Source organism: Molothrus aeneus, chromosome 17 (genome assembly GCF_037042795.1).
Source record: "Molothrus aeneus isolate 106 chromosome 17, BPBGC_Maene_1.0, whole genome shotgun sequence".
Taxonomy (NCBI): Eukaryota; Metazoa; Chordata; class Aves; order Passeriformes; family Icteridae; genus Molothrus; species Molothrus aeneus.
Window position 1 is genome coordinate 8,311,960 of NC_089662.1, and position 26,486 is coordinate 8,338,445.

A 26,486-nucleotide genomic window follows, 5' to 3' on the forward strand; every position below is an offset into this window, starting at 1 on the left:
TGAGCAGAAAAGGGGCAGTTTGCCCCCTGCCCTCAGCACAACTGCCCCTTCCCAGCTGGGCAGCAGTGGTGATTCCCAAGGGAGTTCTCTCCTGCCTGCTGCTGCAGGAGGAACCTTGCCAGCACCCTACACGCCCCTGCAGCAGGCTGAGCATGCCTGCCCTGCACTTGCTCAGCTGAGATGGCCCCGTCACTCTCAGGATATGGCTCCAGAGGTGTGTGGGGGTCCCACATTCCTTTTGGCACCCATGGCCCAGGAAGCCCATGTGCTGCCTGCAGGTCTCACAGCCAGCACCCCTGGCCCATTTGGGCACCCCAGTTTGGGGTGCTTGCTCTGCCCTGCAGAGCACACTCAGCACCCAGCATGGCTTCAGCTTCGTTGGCATCTGCCTTTTATTGACTGCGGGGGGGAGGTGGGTGTTGGGGCTTGGGGCTGACCCTGCCTCTGGAGTCGCTCTTGGAGGGGGAGCCCAGGGGCTCTGGGTGGGTGCTGGGATCGGTGGGACACTGTGAGAGGCTCGGGGAGGGGAGTGAGGGCTCAGCACTGCTTGAACACCTGGTGATGGTGCTGTGGTTCCACCAGCCACCTCTGCCCGTGGCTATGGCAGCCACCTCCCCGATCCTGCCCTGGTTCATCCTTCCCAGTGCTCCGAGCCCCCTGCCCTGTACGTCAGCTCTGGTGGTTTGCAGACCCTGCTGTGCTCTGGCAGCCACGGGAGGATGGAGGATCTGTGTCCCCAGCAATACACCCCGGGAACCCTGGGCTGGGCCACAGCCACACCGCCAGCAGCCAGAGGAGTGGCACTGTCCCCTCTGCGCACAGGAAGGGCAGGTGAACCAGAGAGGGACAATGGGATGGAACTCACGGTCCCCTGAGCGGATGAGGCAAGGGTGACACCAGCCACACTGGGCCAGGCAGGGGACAGGGCTGGGGGTGATGGCACAGTCGGGGTGGCAGTGGCAGTGTGGGGACCGCGGTGCTGCCGTGCCACGCCTGGCTCTATAGGTCTGAGACCTCCCCTGAGTAGGCGCTGGGGTCCTCGTCCGACCTCGTGGTCACCTTGAACTGCCTCCGCAGGAAGCCCCCGTAGCGCTTCTGATTGTCCCACTTGAGCTTGGGCCGGATGCGGCGCAGGAAGCCCCCGTAGCGCTTGTGCAGCTCCGGCCCCTCGGCCCCCGTGGGCTCCTCGTCCCCATCCCCGTCCCCTGCCGGCCCCGGGTAGTCCTCGGGGGCCGCTCGCTCGCCCGGCTTGCGGCTGAAGCCCCCAGACTTCTTGCTGAGGCCGCCCTTGGCGTGAGCGTTCTCGCGGAGCAGGGACAGCAGCTTTGCCTTGGACATCATCTTCATGAAGCCCCCGTAGCGCTTGGCCGGCGCCGGCGGCAGGTCTGCAGTGCCCAGACCCTGCTCCAGCTGTGCCTCATCCTCTTCTGCCTCCTGTGGGGACGGCTCTGTCCCCTCGGCCAGGGCCACTAGTGGAGCCAGGAGTGCCACCGCCTTCCTGCACATCTCCCACTCGGGGCCGGGTGACAAGGAGCTCTGGCATTCCCACAGGCACATCTGTAAAACAGCGGCCACAGGTGCTCAGGGTGAGCCCCTGCCTTCCTCCCACCCCACCCCGAGCCCAGGGGTCCGTGCCCACCGTGCTGCTCAGCTCGGTGAGAAGCTGAAGTTTGCACAACCCCAGCACCCTGGGGTGCCCATGACCAGCACACCAGGTGCCACCCAGCTCTGCCACCCTGCACCCGTGACACTCCACTGCTGGCTCACGTCCCTGTGGGGCCAGCACTCACCAGGGGCTGGACGCTGCTCTCGGCACCGCGGGTCTGGGCTGCGCAGAGGGAGCACTGGGTGACACAGTTGGCAGATGCCACCGCAGACAGGGACAGGCAGAGTGCCAGTGCCAGTGCCCGCCGTGCCATCTCGCCCTGCAGACGCTGCCTGGAGAGAAGACAGCACAGAGCCTGTCACTATCCCTGTGCCAGCTCTGGGGAGCCATCACCACTCCACAGGCACTGGGCACCTACCACCTCCATCTGTGAGCTGCTCCTGGGATCATACACAGGGACCTGTGCCTGTGCCCGTTCCCACATGACTCACCTCCAGGTGCTGCTCCCAGCAAGGACACCACAAGATGTGAGCCCTTACCCTGGCTGCAGCCTGGTCCTTGGCACAAGCCCAGAGCCATTGCCAGTCCCTGGTGGCCACCAAGTCACTGTGGGCAGGACCACTGTTGCATCTCATCTTAACTCATCTCATCTCATCTCATCTCATCTCATCTCATCTCATCTCATCTCATCTCATATCTCATTTCATATCTCATCTCATATCTCATCTCATCTCATTTCAGTTCTTCTCGGTTCCTCTTCATCTCTTACCATACCATTAGAAAGAAAAGTCCCTTTTTTTCCCCAGCACTGGGTTTCTCTGTGATTGCCATGTCTGCATGGCGCAGGCAGATGAATCACCAGCTCTTCCCCTTGGCCCTGGGGAAAAGAGCCCCAGCAAACGGAGCTGCGGTGGCAGGTGGATGGGGTGATGCCATGGCCCCGTGCGGACTCACCCCAGGCTGCTGTTCCCCACACCAGGGCAGCCTCATCTCCCGTCCCTCACACCCACCAAGTCTGCTGGGCTGGTGCATCAGGAGAAGGGGAAAAAGGAGGACTCTGGGTTCCAGCCTACCTGCAGACCACCATCACCATCCTCCAGTTTGAGAGCCGTGATGGAGCCTCTGGCCTCTGTGGACGGACAAGGACACTGTGCTCAGCTGGGAGAGGGGCTCTGCAGGTGGCAGTGCTAAACCTGACCCTGGGTGAGGCTGGAGGGGCCACTGCCAGCCCCACCCGCAGTGCCACAGGATCACTGTGCCACTGGGACCATGATAGCCCTGGAGTAAGAGCCAGCCCCAAAGGGGTGCACACGCTGCAAACCCCTGCCTGCTTCCATTGCTGCTTTTATCTAGGGTGGGTAAGGCATGACCCAGAGGGATCTGTTACACATTAATGACGCATATTAGAGACTATTGTGCTCTCCAGCAGTAGCAGCTAATGTACTGTAATTGGTACTGATGAAGAATTGTTAATGCCACAGTATTAATTCATGCTAGATTAAAATTTAATTTAAATTATCTGCACCATCGTGTGTCGAGCTGTCTGCATTCCTTGGCTGCACAGCCACCAGCTCCGTGAATCCTCCCAGTGCCCTGGCAGTATGGCAGGGAACAGCGTGGCAGCTGCCCAGGATGGCAGGGGCATGGTGGGACCTCAGCCAGCCTCGACTCTCAAACACGGGACAGTCCCTTAATTGCATCAGGGCCACCGAGACCGCACCGAGGAGCGAGGACATGCCCGCCGCACAGGTAGGTGTCAGCTGCAGCTCTAGGGGGAATGAAACACCGAAAAAAAGCTGATAACTGCTTTGCAGGGGCCCCGCCGGGAACCTTTTCTTTCCCTTTCCCCACCCGCTCCCCTCCCTTGCTCCTCCGCTGCCGCTATCCCCGTGGGTGCTGCCAGAGCAGCACACAGGGACGGCACCGGGAACGTTCCCATGCTGGGAACAGCTGCTGGTTTGTCTGACACTGCACAGTTCAGACCTCTGGCATTCCAGACACGGTGTGTCCCATCCCTGGCACCCTGCTGCAGACAGAGGATTTCATGGCACTCAGGGGAGCTGCAGTTCTCTGAGCACAGCATGGCCAAGGACACAAACATACTGTGTGTCCAGGTGGTGCCACAAATGTCCCAGCAGTGCTCTGCCTGCTCCTGAAGCTGGGGTAAGAAGGACTGGCAAAACGGGAGCAGGAAAACGGAAAGAAAACAAAGGGCTTTGGACAAAAGAGGAAAGAAGCAGCGGGGAGGAAAAAGCAAAAAGAACACAAAGGGAGGAAGAAGAAAAGCAGAGTTCGAGCTCAATCCTGTGTTACCTGGAGGAGCCCAAGGCTCTGGAGCCATCCCTCCTGCAGGAACACCTTGGAAGGATTGCGGCAGGGTCTGGCAATGCCAGCATTGAGTCCCAGCCTCTGTGGCCACTCTCAGCACATCCTACCTGTGCCAGGTGCCTGCCGGTGTCCCTTCCTCCCATCCCATTTCCACTTGAGTCTTCAAATACCAGGCTTTGCTTTGGAAAACCCTCAAGCAGCATCCATGCACCCCAGGGGCCAATTACAGACCTGGTGACCCAAGGAGGGATGAGGAATCAGGGCTGTGTGTGCTGGACAGCAGAGACTGGCCCCATCCTGACTAACCTGTGATTATAGCTAACAAAGGATGTGAACAGCTCTCCCAGACTGAGCAGATCTCTCCTCCCACACAGGTCCAACTCCACAGGTTTGGATCCTGCACATAGTTCTGGTGGAGAAGAGCAATCAACCTTCCAACATCTCCTTTCCTCACCTCCAAAAATTTCCTGGAAACACCATCAGAACAAGGCTTCTCAAAAAAGCTGGTAACTTTTGGAATAGAATCACTCGAGCACTGCAGCCACACTGCTGCTCGAGCCAAGAAGGGGGAGAGAGAACCCCCATCCTCTCTGCCCACTCCCTTTGCCCCTCCAAGCCCTGGGTGATTCTGCTGCCAGGATGCCGGGCACAGCATAAAAATGAAATGAACCCCAGCAGAGCTCCGGACAGCTGCTCACGGGCTCTGAAACCACTCAAGGGACAAGAGGGACCTGCAGCCGTGTGGAAGCTCCCCAAAATAACACAACTCCAACCACAAGCCACTCTCAGCAGTGCTGCTCAGGGGGTGTTCTTAAACTGTTGCTTTTTTGGGGGGAGCAAGAGCGATGCCCTGATTGTGCCCACGCAATGGAAGGGGGATGACAACCCCGGCAGCCCTACCTGCCGCTGCTCCCTGTCCCGCCGAGCACCCGCTTCGCCAAGTCAGGACGGCTCGTGGCTGGTGGCTGTCCCTCCACGGGCGTCAGGCTGCGCCAGTCATCGGTGGCAAGGCCACACTGGCAGGCGGCCCCACGGTGCTGCCCGGGTTGCCCACCGGACTCGCCGCCGGCTGCCTCTCACCCCGCTTTTATGGCCACGGAGTCTCCTCCTGCGGCGGGGCCCGGCTGTGCGCGGCGGCAGAGCCAATCGGGGCGAGGGAAGCTGTGAATAATCAGCCCCGCAGCATCCCCGCCACCTCCCGAGCAGGCTCGCCCGCACCGCCGAGGCCTCCCCGCAGCCCCCGGCCGCCCCGGGAATCGGGGTGCGCATCCCACCGCTGCGGCTGCAGCGCTCGGAGACATCCAGCGTGTCCTGCCTCGGTCCTCGGGGCCGAAACGCCTGCCCCGAACAAGGAAGGTGGCAGAGGACCGGGACGGGGTCTGTCCGTCTTCCCACACAGCTGCGTCCCAGAGGGGTTTGGCTGCTGGGGGTGTGAATCCCCTGGACACTGAATTCAAATCATGTCCGAGAAGGGTGGAGGGGGAAAGGTGAATCCCTGACCTGCTCTCACCCTGCTCCCCAGGCTGGGGAGAGGCACTGTCCTCAAGTGAGCCCATCCAGAGCTGCTGGGAAGGGAGAGAGGGTCTTCATGCCCCGGGAAAGGGATGTCCCAACCCACCCAGCCTAGCTGCTGTCAGTGAAAAAGCCTTTGCATAGAAACCCCCCCAACCTCTGCAATGCTAGGACTCAGAGCTCAGTTCCACGTCTCCCTGAACCCCCTCCTCATGAGGGCAAACACTGAGATGAGCCAAAGAGGCAGAGGGAGCTGGCTGGGGGGAAAAAAGACACCCCCACTTTCCCCACTCAGCCCTGATTCCTATTCTCACACATTTCCAAGTCTGATCTGGAGAGAAAGGAGAACAGCACTGGGGCAATGACAGGCAATCCCTGAGCCCCTGCACCATGTCACAACAGACGTGTGGGACGGGGGTCCGAGGTGCAGACCCCACAGGACATCCTGCACCGGCCCCCACACCCCAGTGGGTGCAGACACATCCCCTGCGTCGCTGGCAGTGCAGCCAGTCCTCTCGCCTTGAAGATGGAGCTATTTTTATCGGAGCTCAAGAGGGATGTTTCCCAGCAACCTGCTGTTCTCCCAGCTCGAACACCAGCTGCTGGACCTGGTGCCCCCTTGCTCAGCCGTCCCAGCACTGCTGAGGGAAGTGGGGGCCATCGACAGGGCTGGGACCCTCTGCTGGGCGCCCAGCAGCCACGGCAGCCTGTGCCCGTGGTTCTCTGTCAGGACTGGTGATCGGGTCCATCGGCATCCCCTGGCTCCTTGAAAAGCAGGCGAGACCCCACGGCTTTTGTCTGGAGGTGGATTTTAACTCCTCCAGGCTGGGGCTGTGCCAACACGGAGGGACCAAGGTAGGAGGGCAGACCCCGCATCCTCCTCAGGGCTAAGGGAGGAACCCACCCCTCCATCCCTGGGGCTGCAGCGAGGGCGGATGGAGCTCAGGCCCCGCAGGGGCAGAGGGCGGCCACGGCCCCGCCTCGCTGTGTCGGGGTGTGCTGGGCTGTGCAGGCACAGAACAAAGCTGAGAAGAACAAAACGCATCTGCAAACGACCACAACACTCTGGGCGAGGGGCTGAGCAGCCCTCGGGCAGTTTAACCCTTGCTGCTGGAACTGATAGCCATGCGGGTACCACAGACACGGCGGGGCGGAGCATTTCTACACCAAAGCCATTCTTTTTCTATGAATATTTGTATATGTATATATTCACCCAGCGGCCTGGGGTGCAGTCACCGCCCCGCACAGGGTAATTGCACACGAGGGAGATGTGTTAGAGATTGAACATAATCCCCAGGACGCAGAGGGAAAAGTCGTTTGGAATAAAGGCTCCTTCCCTTTGCTCCGGGTGGGAGGTCGAATTACTCCTGTCCCCAGAGCGAAGTGCCACCGATCTACTGAGCTGGGTAACAGGGTCCTCCACGGGTCCAGGGCGTGGAGGGTGACAGGGTCCCCCGGGAGAGGAGTTGGAAGCCAGCCCACCCACCAGCAACTCAACTTAATATTCATCTGTCTCTTCCTAATGGGAAAGCGTCTCTGAGTCACACTGACATTTCCCTGGGACAATGGTAATTAAGTACCTGGGTAAGTGAAATGTGCGGTAATAGAAAAGTTAACTTTTCTAACTACATGAGTGAAAGGCGCGTTCGGCGAGGAGGGGGCCGAGCGTGCCAGGCACCCGCGGAAGCAGGTGGGAGTTAATGCCAGCTGGCGTCACACGGCGCTGCCACTCTGTCCCTGAGCCCCCAGGTTCCCCCCGAAGGACCCTGCTCCAGACCAGCCAGGGCTCCCCATGCCCTGGGGTGGGGTAAATCGCCCCTGCAGCTGGTACAAGCTCTGCCAGCCGCCGGGGCTGTCCCCAGGCAGAGGGACCGCGACCCAGAGCTCCGGCGGGAGCTTCCCCAGGAAGGCATTGGCTGCGCTGTGGGTCCTCCAGCACGGTCAGCTTTATCCCATTCAGGGACACGGCTTTTCCAGAAACTCCCAACACGTTTGCACTCCTGTCTGGCCTTGCCGTAGGCAGGAGAGCGAAGTGTTCAGATGCATTTGCGGGACATGGGGAGAAACGCATGTTTCTGCTCTGCTCCAAACCGCCCGCGGCAGCTCCGTTCCAGCGTGACCGCACCGGAGCGAGCCTCCGGCGAAGGGAGCACCGAGCAGGGGGCCGCCAGCGCTGCCCAGGCGGGCACACGGTGACCTCCCTGCGTGGGCAGGAGGCACAAGTGCCACTCCACGGCGGTACGAGAAGCGGCGCTCTCGTAAACACGGCGAGTCACGCCGCTGCCACCGTCGCTGCGGGCTGACGAGCGGCACCGGGGGCGCGGGGCTGCGGCACGACCCCCGCAGCCTCCCGGGGAGGTGAAGTGGCTCCATTTAAAAATAAATTGAGGTCAAAGCACTTGCAGGAGCTGCAGCCGGCGCCGTGACACCGCGGGGCAACCTCGCATTAGAGTCGCCGGTGGCTCCGGCTCGCCGTCCCTTCCCCGGGGGCACCGGCGTGACGCAGCCGGGAGCTGCTGGGGCTGCGTGATGGCAGCGGCACACGGCTCAGCAGCGGGGCAAGAAATCTGGGAATTTTGAGAGCTCCTCCGTGAACCGGCTCTGCAGACGCTGTCTTTGACCGGCAGCAGTGAGCGCTGCCAACGGCACCGCGCGGGGGGCAGGAGAACGCGGGAGAGGCGGCTGGAAAAGTACATTTGGGTTGGATCGTGATTCCCTCCCCAAATATTCCCTCCTCCTCCTCCCGAGGAGCGGGACGGCGGCATGCAAAGCCCCGAGCTCTGGGGTTGCCCAGCAGCGCCAGGAACAGGATGAGAGCTCCGGGCAGCCCGGAGAGAACGGATACTGGCGATGCCCACGGCCCGGGGAGTGAAAAGCAATTTTGGGACGGTGCTTGGGCCAGGGACCTCTGTGGTTCACCCCATCTGCTCGCAGGAGAAATGTCACCAAAACAGCCAAGACTCAACCCCGCGGGGACACGGCCATCCCGGGGGGACACACTGCAGCCCCGCGGTCTCCCCCGGCCCTCGCCGCCCTCGGGGTCCCGGCGTAGGGCGGTCACCGTGTCCCGCTCTTGGTGACCAGTGCCCGTTCCACCACGCGGACACCCGGTGGGTGCCGCGCCACCCTGGGGTGCCCCCAAAACCCTCGGTCCCGCCCCGCAGGGATCCCCTCGGGATCGCAGCCACTTTTCCGAGGAATTTCCAGTTGGAAAGTCCCCGGTGATTCCCGGCAATGGGGTCGAACCCTCGGGGTGAGCATGGCGCACGGGAGGGTCCCCGAATGCTGCCGGAGCTGTGAAACCGGCCCCGAGCCTCATGCCCCCCTTCCCGGTGCAGCTGCACAGCGCCAGCTCGCCGGGCATCCAGCACCGCGCTGCTACCGCCAGCTCAGCGCGTCCCGGGATTTACCGGGTGCCGAGGATTTATTGGGTCCCGGGGCACCACTCCCTCCCCGGGGAATCACCTCCCCGCCGGGTCATCACCCACAACGTGTGCACCGCCCCCCTCCCCCGGTGCGCCGTGTCCCGGAGCATCACCCCCCACCCCCGGCGGCATCACATGCAGCCCTCCCCAGTGCACCCCTGTACCGCCGGTGCACCGCTCCCCCAACCCATCCCGGGGCATCCCGCCCCCCCGGTGCACCGCCCGTCCCGGGGCGGGGGGAGGGGGCTGCTGGGGGCGGGTCACCCCCCGCCGTTACATAAGGGGTTACGTCAGGGCGTGCGGCCACGCTCTTATCCCACCGCCGCCGCTCGCCCACCCCGCCCATTCACACGCCCCGCGCAGCGCCCGGCCCGGAGCCGCCGCCGCCGCTCCCCAGGTGAGCCCCGCGGGCCGGGCCCGAGCCCGCAGCGCCTCCCGCGGGCCAGGCCCGGAGGGAAGGGACGGACGGGGGAGACCCGCGGCGGACGCCGGGGCCCCCATGACCGGCCTGTTTACACCGGCGCGGGGCGTACCACCGTGGCGGGGGAGCGGGAGGGGCCTGCCGCCGCGCTGAGTCCCGGCCGCGCCGAGCCGCGCTGGCGGCGCCGCGACCCGGTTACCGCGCCCGGGGCGGCAAACCCGGCCCTCTCTTTCCGAGTACGGGGCCGGCACCGGGGAGAGGCCGAGCCCCGTCGCGGCGGCCGCCGCCCCCCCCCGGCGCCGCGGTGGTTCGCCCCGCGCGGCCGCGATTGGCCGAGCGCTTAAAGGGGCCGGCAGCGCGCGCTTTTCCGCCCCGCGGCGCGGCGGCGGCATCGGCGCGTGCCCCCTCGCCCGCGCGGCGCTGCCCGGCACGCGGGGCGGGGGGGGCCATGGACGGCGGCCGCCGCGGGACACAAAGGATGGGGCGGCGGCGGCGGGCGACGCGGCGCGGGGCCATGGCGGCGGCGGTGGCGGCGGGGCCGGGCATCGGCGGCGGCGGCAGCCCGCGGTACAGCCTGCTGGCCGAGATCGGCCGCGGCGCCTACGGCGTGGTGTACGAGGCGGTGTCGGGCCGCAGCGGCGCCCGGCTGGCGGTGAAGCGGATCCGCTGCGACGCTCCCGAGAACGTGGAGCTGGCGCTGGCCGAGTTCTGGGCCCTGACGAGCCTCCGGCGGCAGCACCCCAACGTGGTGCGCTTCGAGGAGTGCGTCCTGCAGCGGCACGGCCTGGGGCAGCGCATGAGCCACGGCAACAAGCGCAGCCAGCTCTACCTGCGCCTCGTCGAGACCTCCCTCAAAGGTACCGGCAGCCCTGGCTCGGCCCCAGCGCCCTCCCGGGCCGCCTCACCCGCCCAGGGCCTCCGGGGGCCCTGTCCCTGGCATCCGTGTCACCCATCCCCACCCCTGAGCACCTGGATCTGCCGCCTCCCTGCTGCCTTCAGTGACCCCCACACCTAGATCTTCCTGCCCCACTCCCAGGTTACACCCCCGGAGCAGGTGGCTGCTGGGATGCCCCATGCGGGACATCCTGGTTTTGTCTCTTTTCTTCATGGACACCCTTCCACAGTACCCACACCTCAGGCACTGCTGCTGCCCTGCTTGCTACCCATCACCCGAATGCTCAAATCCTTCCTGGGCATTGCCTGTGATTAACAGCACCCAAAGCTCCCCCCAGCTCTCACAATGCCCTTCCTCCCACCTTGACTCACTGCATTTCCAGTGTAACCACACCTGGGCTCTCCCTGCTGTGCCCCTGAGCACCCATCACCCCTGCAATCTTGGTGTCCTCTCTGGGGTATCTGCTCTAGGCTTGCTCCCATCTCCCATCTCTGTCCTGTCCCTGCAGGGCTCCCCACAGGGTCTCTGCTGCCACTCAACCTGAATACACCTGAGGGACCCTTGTTCTGGACTCTATCCCCCCATGCTGTGCATTCCCTCCACTCTCCTGTACGATTCTCCCAGGAAACCATTCCCTGAGCCCCACCCATGTCTTGCAGCAGTGCCAGTGGGGTCCCTCCATGTGCTCTGCAGTCCCATCCCCAGTCCTGAGGGGCCCTCTTGCCACTTCCAGGCTCAAACCTAACCCTTGATGGGCATCTCTGTGTGATGGACCCCTGATCAGCACTGACTCCAAATCCTGGGGCTCCATCTGCTACCCTGGCCTTTGCCACAGCCCAAACACATCCCCTTGGGGACCTTCACAGCCTGTGCCCCAGTCACACCAAGGGGATATCTCCCCCTCTCTGCCCAATGTACTGTCCCATCTCTGAGCACCCCAAGGCTGCCGCCTGTTATGGCTCAAGCCCTCACAGCTTTAGGACTGGTGTCCCCCCCCATTACTGGCTCTATGGGAACAGCCCTGGAAGCACTAATGCCTGTAGCCTGGGCTGATACCTCCATTTTCCCCTGGGGTCCCTCAGCAGCATCACGGGGCTGTCAGGGGTCACCTTCTTCTGTCACAGTCGATGATTGTGATGGTGACATCTCCAAAATGCTCCCTCCCTCCTTCCCTTTGCTCCCTTGGCTGCTTGTCAGACCCAGCTTTGCCAATGTGCTGTGAAGATGTGGAAAAATACAGGAGCCCTGTGCCCTTGCTGCCCCTGTGCCTCCTCCCAGCCTGCTGTGAGCAGAACCAACCCCCCCAGTCCTTCCTTCCCCAAACTGGTGTGCCAGGATTCCTGTCAGCTCCTTGGGGTGCTCAGTCTCCCTGACCCCCAGTGTAGGCAGCCCCCAGACCCTGTGCCAGGCACAGAGTTCATGCAGAGCTCCTGAGATCCATCCTCTGAGCAAACCTGTGGCTCTGACTGTCCCTGCCTTGCCTGTCCCCTCTATATCCCTGCTGGGTGGACATGTCCAGACGTGCCTGGCTCTCCCCATGCATCCCAGCTCCTGCTCTTCTTCACACAGCCACCCAAGGGAGGCTCCCTGCGAAGGGCAGTGTCCAAATTCCTGTACAGCCAGGGCACTCAGCTCCCTGGGAGAGGAGCCAGCTCTTCCCTTCGGGTGTGTCAAGCTGTAGCCGGAATGGGGGATCCTGCCCCCTCTGTCATGTTGCATGCCCTGAGGACAGGTGGCTTGGCTTGGGGAAAGCTGGAGGTGCCCCATCTGCAGGTGGGGAAGGAGACCCATAGATGCCCCATCTCTGGGGGGGGGGGGGGTTGAGCCTTCTGAATTCCCAGCAGTGGGGAGGGCTTTGCCTGCCCTGGTCCTACAGCAGCCCCTCAGAGGGGAGCAGAGCTGGGCTCTGCACCCCCAGCCTGGATAGGAGTAGCTGGACTCCCCAAACCAAGCTGGAGCACATTCTCCTTCCCGTCTGCCTGGCTGCCTTTGGGGCTGTGTTGTGCCAGGCAGCCTGTGCTCACTGCCTTCCCAAGCCTTGGGTCTGATAGATGTGGATAAATATTTTCACAACAAAAGGCCGGGCTGGATGAGCCCTGCAGGTCTCTCCCTGCCTGCCTGCAGTGGCGGTGGCCGTGGCGCTGCGCTCCGTGCCATTCTGCACGACCGCAGCTGGGCTATTTACGGGCCAGCACAGATGCTGTGCCAACGTGCTGGGGCTCAGGGCACGGCCAGGATTAATCTGAGACTCTCTGAATTGGGAGCACAACTGTCAGGATACAGGCGGGGTTTGCTCTCAGCTACAGCCAGAGGCTGAACCTTTAGCATTTTAACGAGGTGTGGAGTAATTAAATTTAAAGGGCAGGGTGTGAAAAGGAAGGTGGAAGCTCGGTGCTGAGCTGGAGGAGAGGCACCCTTGCAATGTGCTCAGAGCCCTGTCACAGGAGCACCTCCAGTGCTTGTGCACATCACATGCCCCTCTTGTTTCTAACCTAGAGCACTGACAGAGCTGCCTTAGGTGAACAGGTATAAGGTGATGCTTCCTGTTCCTCCCATGTCATCTGTGGGGCCATCAACCTGCCACCAGCACTCAGCCTCACTCATGGGCTGCCCTGGCATCACCTCCATGTGTTGCTATCATTCCAACTGCCTGGAATTCCATGCTGCCAGCTCCCATCTCTCTGGTGCAGCCTCCTTGCACAGAGGGAGTCAGAGGTTACATGTGCTGGTGGGCACTGGGATGCTGCTTCTGCTCTCACTGGATTTTCATTTCCCCTGTGCAGCTAAGCAAATTAGCACGCTGTTAATGAGCTCCCTGGGATGGGGTGGGGGAAGTGTGTGTGTGCTGCTGGAAAGATGGAGTGTGAGTGTGTGCCATGCTGTGTTTGGGCAGGGAGCACATGGGGATGCTGGCTTGGTGATAGAGAACAGGTCCAGCCTGTCATTGGCATCTCCTCAGCTCTTGACTGCTTGTCTTCAGTTTGCTAACATCTCATCTTTAGGGAGCGTCTTGCCAGCTCTTTATGTTTAAAGCTGTTTGTTTTGAAGGCAGGAAGATGATTTAACAACTAAAACACTTTCAGATTATAGAAAGAAAATGAGGAAATATTACTTTTGGCTTAAGCCTCTATTCACAATGCTCCACCCAAAGTGAAGTGCCTGGTGCTCACAGCTACTGCTGGATCTCCGTCATCTTTCCTGCGTTTGCTGACGTTCAGGGGCCAAGTTTTAAATCAGAGCCTTCCTTATGCTAAAAACAAACCTTGGCTTGTCAGAGCTAACAGGTCCTGGCTGCTGCTGAGCCAGTGTTTGAGCCACTTCCTGTGGGAAGGGGCTGCCAGCAGTGCTGTGTGGATGCTCCCACCTGGCTGTGTGTGAGGGATGTGGGGCTCTGCCATGCTCCCTGTCATGGTTTGATTCCTGGCAGAGAAGAGACAGACACTCCTGCTCCCTGTGTTGGGGCTGTATGGCTGCAGAGGGGAGCAGGAAAGCCAAACCCTGTGTCCTGCTGTGATGTCACTGGGATTTAACAAATCAAAGTGATGGCAGCTGTGTGAGCTGGGGCTGTCCTGGCTGTGCTGGGGTCTCTGTTCCCATGCTGTCATGTCAAAGGTGGCTTGCACCAGAGAAGCTGCTTTTCCAGCATTTTGGTCTCCAGAGCCAAGCTGTCCTGTGCTGCTCCCAGCTGGTCCTTGGGCTTTCATGGTGAGCCTCCTTCCAGCCAGATGAGACCCCCAGAGTGCACCCAGTACCCTGTGTAACTCCACCCTGTTCTTTCATCCCCTAGATCTAACCTTCAGACCTAATCTCAGCAGAAGATTGCTGAGGATGAGGAGGTGCAGCCAAATGCTTCTGTTGTGCAGATTTCCATTTCCATAGCAGTAGCCATGGATACAGACTGTTTGTGCAAATAACCAATATTCCCACCCACACTGACTGCTGACCAGTGCAGCCCAGGGCTGGGTGGCCCTGGTAGTCCTTGGCTTTACCTGCTGCTGGAAGTTTTTTGCTTTCCCAGATGCTCTCTAGGGCTTTGCTCAAACAAAACCCAACTTTGTCAAATGGGTGGAGTTATTTAACTGCTTTCAAAAACACTTGAGTTCAGCTGTGGGACTTTTTAGCTGTGGCAGAGGTGAGTGGTATCGTCCAGCTTCTCTCTTATGGTGCTTGATGATAAGAAAATCAATTTCTAGAGCAAAATGATGCTCTGGTGGTGTGTGCAAGCTCTGCCAATCACCTGGGTGCTCTCTGGAGGAGATTTGGGGTCTGACCCCGGGGTTTGCATTCCTGGCATCAGCTAATGGGGATGGGTCTGTTGCCAATACTCCCTGGGGCATCCAGGCATCCCTGGGGAGCACCAGTGGCAGACTTGGCCCCATTAGCTGATATGAGGCTGTTGTGTTCTTCACGTGTCTAATTGATGTGCAAGAGAGTCCTTCCTTAGGCAGGAGTTTTATGGAGTAAAGCCTGAGATGCTCTGAGCTTGAGGAGCTCAGTTTGACGTCTGGTGAAGGAAGAAGCTGTTTGGGGTGTAATACTGAGTAGTAGGAGTATTTACAGTCACAAATGTGGCTGAGATTACACTCAGCAAAGATTTTGCAGCTTGGACCTCCAGTTTCCTCTCATTAAAGACTTGTTGGCACTTAATGAAAGCTGGATGAAGTGGCAGAGTTTCCCCAGCACAAATGCAATCTTTAAATGCACAGATTTGTTCTGGGAAGACCCAGTGGGCCATAGGGCTTGGACACTGGTGTGACCACTCTTGGCAGGTCTGTGCTGGCAGCGTCAAGGACTGTGATCTACTCCCTGTGTGCAGTTCCAGTAAAGTGTATGCAATGAGCCAGCCTTTGCCTCCTGCAGCAGAGCTGAGGTGGGAGAGGAGGCATTCACAGAAGTGATTTTTTTTTTTCCTGTAGACTCAGTGCTAATTATGCTTTTAGCCTCTGCTGCTTTGGCTGTCAGAGCCTGGGGAGAATGGCCTGCTGGTAGGACTGAAGAAGATGTGTTCTCTGCACTTTGCTGGGAGGAGGAGGTCCCTGAGCTGGTTCCCAGCAGTGGGTTTGGGTAAACACGGTGCTGGTGTGTCCTGCTCAACAGGATCCCAAAGCACTTAAAGCCACAGCAGTGGCATCATCACTGCTGGTGCCCTGCAGTGCAATAGGTCCCAGTCACATTCCCAAAATTTCTGTTATCCACATAAACCAGACCTGTTCCTCAGCCATCCTGGCTTAGTGTGGACTTTAAAATGTGTCTGAAAAACCCACTCTTTTATCCCTTTTGGTCAGGTGAGAGGATCCTGGGCTATGCAGAGGAGCCTTGCTACCTGTGGTTTGTCATGGAGTTCTGTGAAGGGGGAGACCTCAACCAGTACGTGCTGTCCCGAAGGCCTGACCCTGCCACCAACAAGAGCTTCATGCTGCAGCTGACCAGTGCCATTGCCTTCCTGCACAAGAACCACATTGTCCACCGGGACCTGAAGCCAGACAACATCCTGATAACTGAGAAATCTGGCACCCCTGTGCTCAAGGTGGCTGACTTTGGGCTGAGCAAGGTCTGTGCTGGCCTGACTGCTCGGGGCAAGGAGGGTGGGCATGAGAACAAAAATGTGAATGTGAACAAGTACTGGCTGTCCTCAGCCTGTGGCTCTGATTTCTACATGGCACCCGAGGTGTGGGAAGGACACTACACTGCCAAGGCTGACATCTTTGCCCTCGGCATCATCATCTGGGCCATGATTGAGAGGATCACCTTCATTGATGCTGAGACCAAGAAGGAGCTGCTGGGGACTTACATCAAGCAGGGGACTGAGATTGTGCCCGTCGGGGAAGCGCTGCTAGAAAACCCAAAGATGGAGCTGCACATCCCTCAGAAACGCAGGACTTCCATGTCTGAGGGGATCAAGCAGCTCTTGAAAGACATGTTGGCTGCTAACCCACAGGATCGACCTGATGCCTTTGAGCTTGAAACCAGAATGGACCAGGTTACATGTGCTGCTTAAATTCAGGGCAGGGCACCGCTGTGCTTTGCAGCTGGGTAAGTGATTCGCATTTTTTGTCTTATTTCTGTCGCCGGTACTGGCCCAATAGTGCACTTTATAGTGACACAAAGGAGTCTTTTATGTTCTTAGAGCTATTTCTATAGTGACTCATCAGAGCACTGCTTCTGAGGTTGTTTTCACCTATTCTACTGCAAAAATAAAGTAGAGGTGAGAAATAGAATTAGCAGCTGCACATCCTGTCACTGCCCAAGGGCCCAGTGGAGCTGGAAGGGCTGGGCAGGAGCCTTGCTCCTCAGACAGGCTGGAGCACAGCAGAGACACCTGCAAGCACTTGGTATAAGCTTTGGTGACATCTGTCTCTCTCAGGGTCAGGGAGGGATCTGCCAGTTCTGCCTCCTCTGCTGTGTGATGTAATTTTCACAGTCTGTGCTGGAGCTCCCTGTCTAGCACCATCCCCCTCCCCTGTGACACTTCGACAGGACACCTCGGGGCCCAGCTGGCTCAGTGAGTAGCCCCAAGTGGCACATCTGTCTTGGCACAGAACTCTTTGCTTTCACCTACGAGGCACATGGGTCCATCCTGTGGCTCTGTTTCATTTCCTTATTAAAGGCAGGACTTCCCTTTGGTGTGAACGTCAGTGCCCAGACCCAGGAGATGCTTTGGTCTCCAGCATCTGTGTTTGTAGACCTGTGTCTGCTAAGGAAGGAAGCTTAAAAACAGCTCTGCTCAGATTGAGCTCATCTCTGTCCAGAGTCCCCTCCCTTCTACCCCCCCTACTAAACAGTCTGAAGCTCAGAGGTCCTGATCCTGAAGCCTGGGTGGTCACACATGGTCTGGAAGGACCCCAGGGATGTGGTTTAGCTGGCAGTGTCCCTCACCAGTGACACAGAAGGACTGGGAGGTGTTGCCTACATGGCAAAGCTGTCTGTAAACAGAAGCTGTTACTAGGGATTCTCCCAGCCAAACATTTCAATGAAACTGAAGAATTACAGATTACCAGGGGTGAGGCTGACATCTTTCCAGCCCACATCCTTTCTCAGGCTCCTGCAGAGCTGCCTGCCCATCACTGGTCCCAGGAGTTCTTTGACAGCCTGCCTGTGTCAGGTGCTGGCATCACAGCTTGGGCCCAGCCCTCACCTCACCCCAAAACCACACACAGCTAGCTGGACTGGAGCTGACTATGGATGCAAGAGGGCCAAGAGGGAGGAAATTATGTCCCTGGCCAGCATGCACCAGCCCTCATCTGATGGCTGTGTGCCTGTCCAGCTCTGAGAGCAAGCCCCCAGCAGCAGTGGGGAAGGTGGAGGTATTTTGGCAGGTTTTGCTAAAACCCCTCATTGCTGCCACCTGAGGGTTCCTGAGTTTATGGAAAATGCCTCTCTCTGTGTGCCCAGGTACACTCTGTGCTGTTTGTAGAGAAATAGGGATGGAAATTAAAAAACCCATTGGGTGGGTCTTGTTCTTCTCTGTTGGTTTGTCCAAACTGGTCCGCAGGCCATCCCCTGTGCACTCTTCCACCCACAAAATATTTACCACCCATCTCAAGTGCGAGTAACTGATTCAAGCACTGCTGCCTGGGGCTGGATACTGCTCCCAGTGCAAGTGTGGGCTGGGGATTAGGGTGGGGGAGTGAATCTGTGGAAATGAGAGCCCTTAAGATGGGTGTGCCGGGGCAGACACCGTGCCCCGGGGCGAGGCGTGGGGCTGTGGGAGCAGCTCTGCCGCGCACGTGGAGGGTCAGGCCGGGCTCTGCCATCTGCCCTGGCTCGGTGCTGACTCTGTGCTGACACGATGCTGCTGCGTTATGCAACCGGCCCCTGCCCTCGGGGGAAATTCATCCTGCGCAGATCTGCGGAATAGTACATGAAGGGATAACAAACACCGAGGGGACAGTCCTACCCCGCGGCTGTTTGCTCAAACCCAGCTGCCTTCTGCAGCCCCCCCCTCCAGTCCACCCCAGTCCATCCGTGAGTCTGCACCGATAGCTCTGTGGTGACACAGCTGCAGCAGCCAGGGATGCTCTTACATAACCCAACCTGGCACATGGAGCGTGGCTGCCTGGCCCAGATAGAGCCCAGCACCAGCCATATGTCCCTGCAAACCCAGAGTGTTCCTCTGCCTCACTCGTGGGGCAGCCAGAGTATATATATGGTGAACTTTGCTGTAGGTTTTCCTGGTGTACTTGTGTATTCAAATCAGCCTTCTTCTGGCTGCTATTAAATGCAAATCTTAAATTGGAAACCTGCTTGAGAAGCTTAAAATGGGATTTAGAGCAGAGCCTGAATTCTGCTCTCAGGTAATTTTAGTTGACCGAGAAGCTCACGTAACCTCTTCCAACTTATTTGTGGCACTGGCGTGTAGCTTTGCTGTGCTGGGTCATGCAGCAGGTTCTTCCCCAGGACAGTTCAGACCTGCTCAGCCTTGGTTCATGTCATAACCTGGAAAACTGTAACCCTTCCTGACCCAGGCAATCGGATTTTTGCTTATTCTTTGCTATGCCACTGACCTCTTCAGATTTTGCTTCATGTCTCAGCAGCTTCGGCTTCAGTTCTGCCACGGATGCTGCACGCACCTGAGAGCTTCATGCTCTGTTACCCTTCCAAAATGTAGATAGGAAATGTCAGTTCTCAGAAAAGAAGGTGTTTTTTGCTTGGTTTATGCTGGGCACCGGGCTGCCTGAGGTGGAGATAACTCATTATCTCCGTGCTTTTCACACTGCTAGTGGCACTGGTGCAAATAGTTCCAGCAGAGATGGGCAGCATTTCTGTGGGAAAAACCAAGGTATTCTCTTTTTCATTTGAACACTTCTTCCCTACCTTCTGCAAATGTTTAGATAAAGCCAAGTTTATCTACAGCTCTCTAGAGTTGGCAAAAGCTGCCTTTTGGGCAAAGAGGACAAAAGCCTTTCTAGTACAATTAGGGAGTGGCTGGGTTGTGCTGGGTATCTGCTGATGGGTCTCTTTCTGTGATAGCCCAGCACTAACTGCACTGCCCACTGGGGAGTATTTCACCCTTCCTTCCCAATACTGGAAAGCTGGAATGATTCTCCTTTCCTGCAGTGTGAACATCTTTCTTTTAAACCACTTTTGTAGTTGCCCTCCAGATTCCCTGGGGATGGTGAGGGGCCTCCCAGAGATGCTGCTCTGGTGGGATCCTCTGATGGGGTGGCTTTGTGCAGCCTTTAGACAGGTTGTAGAGGAAAAAGGTACAGTGTCAGTGTGGCCTTTTGCTGCTCCCTGCAGTCACACAGGGGCCTTGGCCACAGAAACACAAAGGGTGAGTACAGCATCACCCACCACTGACAGTTATGTGTTTAAGAAACTTTGCAGTTTTGATAGACACAGAACATCAAACTGCAATGGTTATGATCAGTGTAGAGGCAGGTTGTTTTGGTAGGTTTGTATTCCATGTTATTTTCACTGTGGATAAAACGGTCTGATTTTAGGTGGATGCTCAAGATGAATGGCAAGAATCTGTGCAGGCTGCAGCATCTCAGGGGCTGTCATGAGCAGGAAGGTGTTCAATAGCTGTGGCCAGTCTGGTTCTCTCCAGCACTCCTCTCTCAGTGGGTTTGATTATTCTAGTTTCAGCTGAAAGTGGCTGTTTGTATTTGCATTGTTCTGCTCTTTGCATTTTACTTGTGCCCCAGGAGCTGATGCTGAACAAGCTTATCTGCTCACCCTGCATGATGGTGTCTACCCTGGCCAGAGCTCTCTGGTGCTGTGCCCAGCCACCCCCAGCACTGCTGATAAACTGCTGCCCTGTGGAATTTCAGAGCTGAAGGAAGGACGGGGATCAGGGACACAGCAGCAGCTCTGAGAGCTGTCAGTGAACAAGGACTGCTGCATCAAGTTAGATCTTGGCTGGTAGTATCACTCAGCTCAAGTTTTACTCACTGGCCTGTTAAAGGACAGTAATTTCATTCCTAAAACAATGTTGGTTTTGACTCTGGACTGTTTTCAGTGTGGTTTGTGGATCTTGGCATGGACAAACGCCACAGGACAGTAAAAGCAAGGTCAGTTCCTCTTAGCCATAGCAGTGAATGCAGCATCACAGGGACCACCCCATGGAGTGGTGACACCCTTCTGGACAGTGTTGATTCTCCCTGGGGTGAAATGAAGCCCTGAGGGTGACCTGGACCATGTCAGCTCTGGCCAGTTGTATTGGTGTTTGTGTTTGCTTGCTGTCATCCGTGCTTTGCCCTCTGGGAGAGGTCACTGCAGTTGGATTTAAGGATGCACCCAAGGAATGCATCACAAGTATAGGTACAGAGCATGAGGGAAGGCTCAGGAGATAAATCAGGCACTCGGCTCCGTTCCCTTGCACTCTGTGTTCCCACACAGGGGCAGATGACATGGTTAACACCAGGAGCTGCTGGGTTTTCTCTCCCTCCTCTGCACTGAGTCCTCTCTGCCATGCAGACCCCACTGCCACTGCCCCTCTGTGACCCACACATTGGTGTCATCTTGTGTGCTGGGTGAGGGCTCCATGGGCTGCTGGTTCACATCCTGCTGATGCCAAATGAACATTCAAGCTGATTAAAGCTATAAGTGGCATCAGTGGAGGGATTAAAAGCTCTTGAACAAGCCCCTGCAAAACCGTGCGTCAGTGGGGCGAGCTCTCCAGTCTCAGAGCAGTGAGCTCAGGGCTGCTCAAGCAAGCGCCTTCCCTGATAATGTTCCTACTCCAGGGAAGCACAAACAGAAACCCTGCCCTACTTGCTAACGAAGCTGCATAATAGGAGAAACCTTCCAGAAGAATCCTTGTGTGTTTGCCCTGACCTGATGTCTGTGTGCCTCTCGCCTCCTCCAACAGAAAGGCTTTATTCTGATGGCAGCCTGCAAAAGTGGCATCCCTTTGGTTAACCTCTCCTGGAGAGGAGTGTGCCCATGACCTTGCCTTCTGCTCTGAGCAGCTTTGTCCTTTAGAAATGTGTTCCACAGGCAGGGATTTCTTTAATGAGATTTCCTAGGGCTAAGGTATTGGAGTAATTTGCTGGGCAGTAGCATTTTTTCTGCAGCAGGTCTTTCCCACTGCTCCCTTGGTGTCTCTGCAGAGCCCCTTGCCCATCCCTGGTGGGCTGGGACCTGCCCTTGCTGAATGGGGGAGCTAAATTCACCCCCAACATTTTTTTCCCATCTGAGTTTAGAGCTTGTGAACCACCGCCACTGCTTCCCAGCACAACCACTGCCCTCAGTTCTGCTGGTGCCTCCTTGAGTTTGGGACATCCTAAAGGATGGATTTTCAGTACAGAAGTGACATCATGTGTGCATAGGTGTGCTGTTCTTCTGCTGTCCACAGGGAATTTTCTGGGTTGCAGACAAACTGTGTGGAAAGCACTGGTGGCTTATGTGTGGAGTTGAGCATTCCCATGTCCCTGAGCTCGGAGGACAGGAGGGTGCCAGGGCTGTGGATGAATGGGTGCAGCACCACTACTGATACAGGGACCATGAGGGTTGTTGTGTGTTAAGGCTTTGGCCAAAGCAAGGATTGATGCAACAAATCCAACTCTAAAATCCCTGGCACTGAGCATCCTTGTGGGCTGAGCTGTGAACCTCTCCTGCTCTGCTTCCAGTTGCACCAGCCTGGATTTTACTCACCTTTTGCAGAGCCACTTGTGCTGCCCGAGCTGCTGCTGACGCAGCAGGCGAGTGGTGCAGGGCACCTCTGGGCTTGCAGCTTGTTCCACCTTTCCTGGTGGAGTGCATGGAGCCAGCACTCACAGACACATCACATGGACTCTCAAGGCCAGGCTCTGCTGTGGGAACACTTGTCCTTGTTCCAGCAGGACTGTCACTGCGGGGAGCTGTGTGGGATGGGGCTGTGTGTGGGGGTGTGAGGAGATGCTCAGGCCCAGCCAGCCAGTCCCTGGGGCAGCTGGATGTGTGCTGTCCTTGGCAGTGTGCTCCATGCACTGCTGTCTGAGTCCTTCTGGGAAAAAATCTGACTGTAAACTGAGCCCAGTCCCTGCCTGGATCGATAGCCAAAGCACTGGGCAGTAGAGATGTGGCAGCACCTGATTTGGGCTAACTGGGATAAGTGGGCTGCTGGCAGGAGTGGTGTCTTACACCCCTTCCATCCAGGAGCCAATGCCTGCAGTCACAATGTAGTAACTGAGACAAACCACTGACAAACCTGACCTCTCTTTCTCCTCTCTTGTTTTTTCTTGCAGATTTATTTACCAGGGACCCATAATCTCCATTATTTACGTGCAAGAAGGAAGTCAAAGATAAGGGAAGACGATGATACAGAAGATCCCTGGTCTACAGGATCTCTGGCAATGTGAAATATTTGGGTGTTACTTTTTTGTGTTGGGAAGGGTGTTGTAGGGGTGTGGGAGGGAGCTGCAGGTGCCTGTGGAAGAACACAAGCTGGCAGCTGTCACTCACAAAACTTTGAAACAAGATCCAGAGAGCAGAGCTGCCCTTGCCCAGCCCTCCCTGTGTCTCTTGTGCTGCTGTTTGACTCAGTAGATGTTTCTAGGGATGTGGTTCCATAAGGAAGTGGGAATCAGCAGCCTGATGGTGAGGTGTACTGCCAGGCACCAGCTCCAAGTCCAGCTGGGCACAGTTTTGGGTTCAAAGCTATTGATTTTGCCTAGGGAAAATGGGAGCAAAGTGGTGGGTAGGTTTGCATTGGGAGTGCAGTGCTTTAGGAAAAATTAATCTCTTGGTCCACATGTTGCAAGCAGCCAAATAACTTCATAGCCAGGCAGCTCCTGAATAGGTGGTGCTGCCCAGGCTTGTGAGCAGCTGACATTAGGATAGAGTAGGATAAACAAGCTGGAAAGCCATTTGGCAAAGCAGGTCTTCCCAAGCTGGATTTCATGATCATCTTTGTGACTGTCTTTCCATACAAAGGGAACTGGGGAGCTGCTGAGTACATTTTCAGGTTGACATCATCTGAGTACAAGAGAAACAGAAAGCAGTCCACTGCTCTGATCCATTTAATGCCAAACTTCAGTCGATAGGAACAATGCTGTGGAGAGAAGGAGGTTTGGCCTAATAGGTCATAGGCTGGATTTTAGCTTCCCACAGGACACTTTTCCCTGCTAGCTAATGATCTCCAGGAAGCAAAAGGCAATGCTGCTATTCAGGATAGGCTACAGTATAGTACAGCTCAGGTCAGGAGATTGGAACCTCAGGCTGAGCACCTAAAACTCTATTTCCTTGCCTATATTTAAAGCAGAACTCATTTTCTGGGGCTGCCCTGTGTTGATGATCTTTAGACTTTGCTCACTGTAAATGCAATGTAAAGCACCACCTCTTCTCCACCCTGCAGCTTCTGAACCACCTAAAATGTTTCTCAGAGGTGAAATCACCAGCAGTGGTTTGGGAAGTGGGCTGGTCTGATCCAGGGTGCTCAGTCTGGAGCTGGCCATGGCCACGAGCAGGACAGGGTCCCCCTGGTCCCCTCATCCCTGGCTGTGGGAACTGCTCCTCGCCTGCAGCTTTCCTCTGCCATCACTGGAAGGTTCTTAACTGGCAGCACCTCCATGTATCTCCTCAGTGTACTGTGCTGAGCTCACAGGAATGAACGGAAATGGAGGAAATTCAGGTGGGCTCAGGCAGAGCAGGGAAAGGATAGAGGGGCTTCTTTCTTTTCTTCCATCTTTTCCAGGACACAAAGCTAAAGCTGTGGCTGCAGAAAGGCCTGGTCCTTCTTAGGAGGACCAGGGGGCTCCAGACTGGCTGTCTGTGACTTGTGAAGGTTTGGACAGCACAAATGCACTGCCAAGCCCTTGTTCCTCACACTGTGCTTGTGTTTGTCCCTAGGGATGCTTCTATGGGCTGCAGCTGGGTGGGATTCCTGCAGCTTCCTGTGCTGCATCCCACAGGGAGGGGAGAGTGAACCATTTAGCTCACAAGTGCAGTGTTAGTGCCCTGATCACTGGACCATCCTTCCTCCACCTGGCAGAGCCTTTGCTCCTGACTGTCACAGCTGTTCTAAGCAAACCCTGGCCTGAATGGGTGCAGTAAGAGGGCAGGAGGTGAAGCTGGAAGGCAGTGAGTGCATTGCCCTGTTCTTCTCAGGACAGGAGTGAGTCCAGCAGGCCCTGGGAGGGTCAGCCCTCTTGGTCCACTGCTGTTTCAGGCCATCTTCAAACCACACGTCTCCACCTCAGCTTTTGCATTGCAGTTGTGTTTTTCAAGCAGCTTGATGTTAGTGAGCTAGACCGTAGTGCCTTACTTAGGATTTAGCAAACACTTCCAAGGAGGAGTCCTAGGGCTGCTAGCCTTTGGCCAACATGGATGTTTCCCTGATTAGTTTGTCCTTTTAAGAGCATTTCTCTCTGATTTTGCTGCTGTTTGTGCTCAACTCCCCAGACTATATAGGAACCTGCCTTGTGTTTACAGCTCCCCATATTTCTCCTTCAGTTACTTTGGCCCAGACCAGCACTCCCTCTATAACCAGGTGGGAACAGCTCAAACCTGCATATGCTGTGGGATGGAGAATGTTTAGTCTTTTCCCAGGTGGGTCTTTTGGGCCTCACCTGCCCAGCCCCTGCAGGCCAAACTTCTTCCTCTGCTGTGGATGTTTGGCACCAGGATGCACTGCTGGGAAAATCCAAGTTTAAGAAAGCAGCCCCGAGCCTGTGGCCCATTTCCCAGCCCAGGGCCACGCTGTCTGTCTCTTCCTGGCTGCAGTGAAGCTGAGCATCCAGGTGCTGGGGGTAGCTGGTTAGTGTGGGGGGAGCCAAGCCCCCCTTGCAGAACTCTCTGGGCTTGTTGGCCCCAGATGGTGCCCACGCCAGGGGAGTGATTGTATGAAACTGTTTACTTCTGATTTTGCTGTTTACAAGAGGGATGTGGGGTGGGTGGGGGGAACAAGCCAAGCCTCAGGAGGATTGGGAACTGTGTTATCTGCACCAGCCTGCAGCAAGGCCGACACCACCGGCATCATGCAGGCGTCACGGGGATCTCCCGGCCAGCTTTGGTCCATGGGGAGGAAAGCAGAGGTGGCTGTAGCCTAGAGGGGTTAGATTAGCTCCCCTATATCCCCTTGCTGCTGTGTTTGAGGTTCAGCAGTGCTAGTGACAGATAAGAGTTACCCCTGTGGTCTTCCTCTACTCCTCAGGACCCAGCTCCTTCACATATCACAGGCTCCCAGAGCCTTTCTGGAGCAATAAGATGTAAACCAAGCGTTACCATCGTCGTGGAAATCCTCCGTTGTGTGCAGTGTCTGTCTCCTCCGTATGCAGTACGAGTCTGGGTTTAAGCCTGCCAAGCATCACAGGGGAGCTGCTGCAGGCCACAAACTGGGATTTGTTTCACTGGGCTCTCTGCAGGTCTGGAGAACAGGGAAACGCTGCTGCTTTCCTTCCTTACCCCAGGCCTGTGCTGCCCAAGCCTCACACTACAGCTGCCCCAGGGCAAGGGTGCTCCTGGTTCCCTTTCTGGCAATGCTGGCATGGGATGGGTGAGCAGAGCTCAGTGCTCCTCACAGCCCCCATCCCATCAGCCAGTGGGAAAGCAGGGCCCCATTTCCCTTGAACAGGGGTGCAGCCAATGCTTGGGAGGAGTTGTGCCAGTGGCTCCTGTGCTCCTCAGCTGGCTACAGGCACATCCACTGTGTGGGCCCTTCATGTCCAGAAGCATTTCTCACTTCAGGGCAGGGTGTCTGGTGGGTGTAGCTGGAAGGGAAGTGCAGGGAGCTGTTCTCTTCCAGCTGTGATCTGCCAGATCATTTCTCTGCAGCCTGCACAAATGCTTTTTGCCCTGAGGGTGTCTAGGCTGCTGGAAGAGCACACAGGGGCCACATGGAAGTGCCTGGTGGTCCCAGCCTGGCACCTATTCCCAGCAGCTGCCCAGGCCAGCATGGACCTTCAGCTCAGTCACCCAGCAGAAAACAGCAGCTTTGCAGGGTGAGCTGCTTCACTACCACACTAGAGGGGTTCTAGGTGAGCCCCAGAACAGGGGCTCATGGCTGCCCCAGCCCTGCTGAGGGCTCTCCCCACTCCTCACAGCTCCTGTGCTGAGCTAGCAAGAGCAGAAGGCTTAAACCCAGACTCCAAACTAAAGATAATATTAGTAAATGAATCTGTATTTTTCTTTTTTTTCTTTTTTTTCTTTTTTTTTTTTTTTGCACAGAAGCTGGTTATCTAGGACCTATGTGTGAACAACTTTATATAAATATATTTTGTACTTGGTTTCCTTGGGTTGGTATGAAACGTTCTATTTAAGTTTTTTGAACACTGTGGATCCCCTGATGTGTATGAATGGCAGAGGCTTTGTAAATTAAGGGACGTTTGTGTGAATAAAGCTATTTGATGGGGTTGAAAAGCCACACACAACTTGAAA

At 57.0% G+C, this 26,486-nt stretch overlaps 2 protein-coding genes across 3 annotated transcripts; one reads left to right on the plus strand and one right to left on the minus strand.

Annotated features, from left to right (window-relative positions):
* Window positions 1-374: 374 nt before the first annotated feature.
* Window positions 375-5,016, minus strand: PDYN (prodynorphin). 2 transcript variants are annotated; one of them, XM_066561347.1, is made up of 4 exons: window positions 4,835-5,016; window positions 2,680-2,735; window positions 1,791-1,938; window positions 375-1,557 (listed from the first exon to the last, which is right to left on the minus strand). In XM_066561347.1, the coding sequence occupies exons 2-4, from the start codon at window positions 2,697-2,699 to the stop codon at window positions 1,000-1,002; spliced, it is 726 nt and encodes a 241-aa protein (XP_066417444.1). In that variant the 5' UTR covers window positions 2,700-2,735; window positions 4,835-5,016; the 3' UTR covers window positions 375-999. The 2 variants fall into 2 exon arrangements, with proteins under 2 accessions (XP_066417444.1, XP_066417445.1); XM_066561348.1 differs by lacking the exon at window positions 2,680-2,735 and having other exon boundaries at window positions 4,835-5,015.
* On the plus strand, window positions 3,341-26,486 carry STK35 (serine/threonine kinase 35). Its single transcript, XM_066561868.1, has 10 exons — window positions 3,341-3,355; window positions 4,829-4,968; window positions 5,141-5,290; window positions 5,849-5,913; window positions 7,660-7,804; window positions 8,074-8,136; window positions 8,381-8,494; window positions 9,530-10,149; window positions 15,473-16,220; window positions 22,358-26,486. Exons 1-9 carry the CDS (start codon window positions 3,341-3,343, stop codon window positions 16,183-16,185), a joined length of 2,025 nt encoding a protein of 674 aa, XP_066417965.1. The 3' UTR covers window positions 16,186-16,220; window positions 22,358-26,486.